This window comes from Myotis davidii, unplaced genomic scaffold (genome assembly GCF_000327345.1).
Source record: "Myotis davidii unplaced genomic scaffold, ASM32734v1 scaffold42, whole genome shotgun sequence".
Taxonomy (NCBI): Eukaryota; Metazoa; Chordata; class Mammalia; order Chiroptera; family Vespertilionidae; genus Myotis; species Myotis davidii.
In genome coordinates, this window is record NW_006294243.1 from 713,456 (window position 1) to 720,010 (window position 6,555).

Genomic DNA, 6,555 nt, shown 5'->3' on the forward strand with positions numbered 1-6,555 from the left:
CCAGCCTGGATGAGGGGATGATGGCTGTTTGCAGCTGGTCACACCCCCTTCAGGGTGAGGATCCCCACTGGGGTGCCTGGCCAGTCTGGGTGAGGGGCTGAGGGCCGTTTTCAGGCTTGTCGGGGACAGAAGCTCCCAACCGCTCCTTTTTTTTCTTTTTTATTCTGGGCCAGCTTTAGCTCTGGCTCCAGCTCTGCGGCCTCTGCTGCTGGGAAAGCGGAAACCCTCAGGCCCAGACTTGTTTGTGTTCTATAATCGAAACTCTGTATCAACTCCAGCTCTGAGATCCCGGCTTGCTGAAAGCAGGTTTCTGGAGTTTTTTTTAGCTTCTATATTTGTTACTATGTTTCAAACTGCAGGCTCAGAGGCCTGTAGCAGCAGGCAAGGAACGTTGGAGTCCTCCATCACTGAAGCAAGCAAGCCTCATTCATGTCGCTTTAAGCTGCCTGGCTGCTGCCCGTCATCTTGGCTATCAGTTAATTTGCATATCTCACTGATTAGCCAATGGGAAGGGTAGCGGTCGTACGTCAATTACCATGTTTCTCTTTTATTAGATAAGGATAATATTGTAATAACTGTGTATGGTGCCAGAGGGGTACTGGAATTATCACTGCATAAGTTATATAAATGTCTAACCACTATGCTGTGCATGTGAAACTAATATAATATTGAATGTCAACTGTAATTGAAGTAAAAATAGGTATAAAAATTAATTAAACAAAATAGTAAAGGCAAAAATATTATGTTAAAAATGTCTAAAGCATTAACATACAAAAAAGAATATATAACAAAGTAAACAAAAGAAAGGAAATAATATAAACAAAGAAATTTATAAACTGGATAATTAAAAAAATTGCAGAAAGTTAATGAAATCAAAAGCAGGTATTTTTTTGGTGTGTGTGTTTTTGCAAAAAAATAATCAAGTTGATATACTATTAGCCAGACAGATGAGGGAAACAACAGGAGAGAGAACAGCCCTAGCCAGTTTGGCTCAATGCATAGAGTGTCGTCCTATGAACAGAAGGGTCCCAGGTTTGATTCTAGTCAAGGGCATGTACCTCAGAAGCAGGCTTCTCCTTGGCCTGGGCCCTGATCAGGGCGCACACTGGAGGCAACCAATCGATAGGTTTCTCTCACATCGATGTTTCTTTCTGTCTTTCCCTCTCTCTTTCACTCTCTCTAAAAATCAATGGAAAAATATCCTTGAGTGAGGATTAAAAAAAAAAAGAAAGAGAACACACGAGTTACACGAGTTATAAGTATTGGGAATGTAAACAGGGGCATCACTTCATATCCTAACGATGTTAAAGGACAATACAAGAATATTATAAACAATAGTACATGATCACATTTTAAAAGTTGGTAGAAATGGACAAATTATAGACACAAACCAAAGCTCAGTCAAAAAGACAGAGAACCTGATCTATAGTTTTTAAATGAACTTTTAGTTTAAAACGTATCCATAAGAAAACGTCACTCCCAATGGGTTTGATGATAAATCCTAACAAACTCTTTAGTAAAAGAGAAAGTAAGAGGATATTTGCCAACTCATGCTTTACCATCAGCATTACTCTGATGTCAAAACTAAATAAAGATACTTCTCAGAGGGAAGGCTGGGCTGGGTGGGTGGGTGGGAAGAGATCAACCAAAAACATATATGCATACAAGTGTCCCAGTGCATGGATTTGTGCACATTGAAAGGAAATTAATTAGAAGAAATATTTTAATATCGATATTCGCCCTTTCTCTATAATAGAAATGTCAACCAAATTCAGGATTGACAATGAGAGATCGAAACACACGTGTGCGATTGGCGCCAGTGAGAGCTTTATATGCATCATGCATGCATGAGTCAACTTAGCCCTTTATATATATAAAATAAACTTGCTTAATTAGACCTGCTTTCAGATGTAGCTAAACTTTTTTCCAGGGGTATCCCACTTGGGGGAAGCTGAGTATTGGTTTGTTGGTGCTAGGTCTGTGGTGCTGTTTATTTTTAAACTAGAGGCTCGGTGCACAAAAATTTGTGCACTCGAGGGGGGAGGTCCTTCTGCCCGGCCTGTGCCTCTCACAGTCTGGGACCCCTCGGGGGATGACCACCTGCTGGCTTAGGCCCACTCCCTGGGGAATTGGGCCTAAGCTGCCAGTCAGACATCCCCCTGGCAGCCTGGGAGCCCTCGGGGGATGTCCACTTGCCAGCGGGGAGCAGGCCTAAGCTACAGTCAGACATCCTTAGCGTTGCTGAGGAGGTGGGAGAGGCTCCCACCACCACTGCTGTACTGGCAGCCGTCAACCTGGCTTGTGACTGAGCAGAGCTCCCCCCGTGAGAGCACACTGACCACGAGGGGGCAGCTCCTACATTGAGCGTCTGCCCCCTGGTAGTCAGTGTGTGTCATAGTGACCAGTCATTCCCAGTGGTTCTGCTGTTAGGGTCAATTTGCATATTATCCTTTTATTATATAGGATAGAGGCCTGGTGCATGGGTGGGGGCCAGCTGGTTTTCCCTGAAGGGTGTCCCGGATCAGGGTGGGGCTTCCGCTGGGGTGCCTGGCCAGCCTGGGTGAGGGGCTGATGGACTTTTGCAGGCTGGCCACAGCGCGAAGCCACCCAAGCTCCCAGTGGAGGCTGGCTGGAAGCAGGTATCTGGGATTTATTTATCTTCTATAATTGAAACTTTGTTCCCTTGAGTGTAGGCCACAGCCAGCCAGGGCAGGTGGGGGAGCTTGGCTTCCTCCATCACCGGGGCAACCAAGCCTCCTACTTGCTCCAGCTCTGCAGCTGCTGGCCGCCATCTTGGTTGGGTTAATTTGCATATAGTCACTCTGATTGGCTGGTGGGTGTGGCTTGGTGTGTAGCAGAGGTGCAGTCAATTTGCATGTTTCTCTTTTATTTGATTAGATGGGCAGTGTGTCATGGCAGCTCCTGCGTTGAGCATCTGCCTCCTGGTGGTCAGTGCACATCATAGCTACCAGTCGGATGGACACTTAGCCTTTTATACATATAGATATGCATAACCCATGGACACAGATAATAGGGTAGAGAAGGCCAGGGGTTGGGGATGGGGCAGGCTAAAGCAAGTCAATGGGGCAAAAAAGGAGATATATGTAATATTTTCAGCAATAAAGATTAGGAAAAAACTACATGAAAAGACAACTGCAAATGAATGCATTTCAGGAACACAAATGCAAGTATTCTTAATAAAGGTTCAGCAAACTGAAACAAAGTTAATATATATATACATACATAAACATATACATATATATACATGTATATGTATGTGTGTGTGTGTGTAAATATATATGATATATATATATATATATATATTTACACACACACACACCCCCCTCATTACCAATGGCATTTATCCCAGGAGCAAAAGCTTGATTCAACTTTGGAAAATCAAAGTAATTCACTAAATTAATACACTAAAGAGAAACTATGTGATAATCATCTCAATAGATGCAAAAAATAAAAATAAGAAACATTGACAAAATTTATTCCTGATAAAAAGTTTCAGCAAAATAGATAAAAAGGAACTTCACCTGAGAAAGGAAGTCTACAAAAATTCTAGTTGTAATATACTTTATGGTGAAAGACTGAATATTTCCTCCTAAGATCAGTAAATATGATGACTGCTATAATCACTTCTATTTAACATTAAGAGTTTTAGCCAGTGTAATAAGGTATATCTTAAAAAAAAAAAGGCATCAAGATTGGAAAGGAAGATAAAAAGTTTAATTTATCCATAGATGACATGATTGTGTAGAAATCTAATAGGTTATACATAAAGGTTACTACAATAAGGGAGTTTAGGAAGATTACAGGATTACAGATCAATATTGAAAATATTAATGTATTTCTTTCTACGTAACAGCAACAAAAAAACAGACATTTAATTTGTTTTTAAAATATCTAGCGTCAAAAATATGAAATAGTTAGGGATAAACCTGATAAGAGAAGTGTAGAGCCTAATTACAAGTACAAACACTGTTGAGAAAATTGAAAGATCTAAATAAATGAAGAGATACAACATGTTCATGGATTGTAAGACTCAATAGTATTAAGATGTCAAGTCTTCCCAAATTAGTTTACCTATTCAATGTAATCCCGATCAAAACAGAACTTTTATGTAGAAATTTATAATTTTATTTGAAAGTTCATTTGGAAATGCAAAGCACCTAAAATAGCCAAAACAATTTTGAAGACAGAAGTACAAAGTTGAAGAGTTAACACTATATATAACTTTAAAACTTACTATAAAGATACACTAATAAAAAGTGTAATATTGGCTTAAGAATAGTCACAGATTAATGGAATAGCATAGAGTCCAGAATTAGGCCCACATGTATTAGGACAATTGATTTTCTACAAAGATGATAAGGTATTTGAACAGGGAAAGACGTTATCAACAAATGATGTTGGAATAACTTAATTTCCATATGCAAGAGTGAATCTCTACCCTACCTCACAACATAGTGATTTAATTCAATGCAGTTCACAGTTCTAAATGTAAGAACTAAAACTTTAATACTTCCAGGGGAAAATATAAGAGAAAATATTAGTGACTTTGGGTTAGGCAAAGATTTCTTAGGACACTAATAGTACTAATAACAGAAAAACAATAAATTATACTTGATAAAAATAAAAACATCTGCTTTTCAAAAAATACTATTAAGAAAATGTAAGACCAGGCCAAGAACTGGGGAGAATATTTGCAAAGATATATTTAATAAAGTACTTGTGTCCAAAATATATAAACAATTTTTACAACTAAATAATTAGAAAACAACTTTAAAAAAAATGTGTAAAATATTTCAGTAGACGCTTTGGCAAAGATGATATGTAAAAGGCAAACAGGCACATGACAAGATGCTGAACATCATTAGCGATTAGGAAATCCAATTTAAAATGACAATCTGTTACACACCACTAGAATGGCTACAGGGGAAAAGACTGTTAACTTCAACTCTTGGCCAGGATGTGAAACAGCTTTACTTGCATATATAGCTGGTGGGAACAGAAAACATCACAGCCATTTCGTAGAACTGTTGAGCATTCTTATACAGTTAAATATACATTTAATCTATGACCCAGAAATCCCACTTCCAGGAATATACCCAAGAGAAATGAAAACATATGTTCACAAAAAGATTTCAATTGGATGTTTATAGCAACTTTATTCAAAATAGCCAAAATCTAGAAATAACCCAAATGTCCATTGGCCTGTGAACAGATAAACAAATTGTGAAACATCCACACAATAGAATAACATTCATCAATAAAAAGGAATTAATCCAGATATATGCAACAAAATTGATCAATCTCAAAAGTTATGAGTGAAAGAAGCCATAGAAATAAAGAATTCATATTCTATGATTCCATTTATATAAAGTTCTAGAAAATGTAAACTAATCTGCAGTGACAGATCAGTGTTTGCCTGACTGAGGAGGAGGAAGACAGGGAGGGATGGGTAGGAAGGATTACAAAGGGAATAAGGAAATTTAGGGATGAAGGATATGGCCATTACCTAGATTGTAGTTAATAGGTATGTCAAAATGTATCAAACTGTATTCTTTGAATATCTACAGTCTATTGCATGTCAATTATACTTCATGCTGTTTATTAAAATATTTTAAGCAACATATATTTAAAAAATAACAAAATAGTTAAAGATAGTCGATCTATTTTTAAAAATACACTCATTATCACAGACACAATGATACTTAAAATATCAAATAAGTTCAAATATCAAGTAAGACACCTATGAGTGTCTTGTAACCCTCTCTTGTTTTTGAAGACTACATTATCTTTGTTATTAGCTGAAAAGAATTTGGCTCTGTTATGAGCAATATTTTCTACCTAGGCATTCATAACTTTTACAAACTGAAGAATACTTTGATTTTATAATAACAGAATAAACAGAATCCTGATAAGTCAGCAGAATGACACAATAAACAAAGGCAAGCAGAAAGAGCAGAAAGGTGTTCAATGCCATTTTTAGTAAAGCAAATCTCTTAGCACCTACCATCTGTCTTTTTCCTAGTTAGCTAATTATTCCAATAAAATTTCCAAATTTGTTTGAAAAGTTAAACTGAAATTTAATGTTCTACTTACCAGCTGTTTTTCTTGTCTCTCTAAAGCTGCTCGATCTCTGCTTATAGCTCTCTGTGTACCTCGTAACTCTCGATTCTGTTCCTTTATTACATCTGAGAGAACCACACACAAAAGAAAAACTAAATGTATGGGTTGTAAAATTTTCTTTAATACCATTTTAAAAACTGGGCTCAGAGATCTCAGTGAAAAATACACATTGATTTATTTGATATTAAATTTTTTCTTTCAATTCAGTACACTAAAAACATCAAATATTCAAGCTTGAATTATATTGATTATATACAGAATTATAAAAATGAGTGCACTGTGCTCTAGTATGAGGTTTAGCCAAAAGTATACATAAATCACGGTAAAATATTCCTGTAGAGAACTTATTAGTATACAATGTTTTATACGGCACATGTATATGTCACACATACACACACATCCTTTTCATCTTTC

The 6,555-nt window shown here is 37.1% G+C and overlaps 1 protein-coding gene across 1 annotated transcript in view; it reads right to left on the reverse strand.

Moving 5' to 3' along the window:
- The window catches only part of CHMP2B (charged multivesicular body protein 2B), a 30,977-nt gene that overhangs the window by 11,972 nt on the left and 12,450 nt on the right, over positions 1–6,555 (reverse strand). Inside the window, exon 2 of the mRNA XM_015566908.1 lies at positions 6,115–6,206. Within this exon, the coding sequence (XP_015422394.1) occupies positions 6,115–6,206 (92 nt within the window). The remainder of the gene's footprint in view (positions 1–6,114; positions 6,207–6,555) is intronic.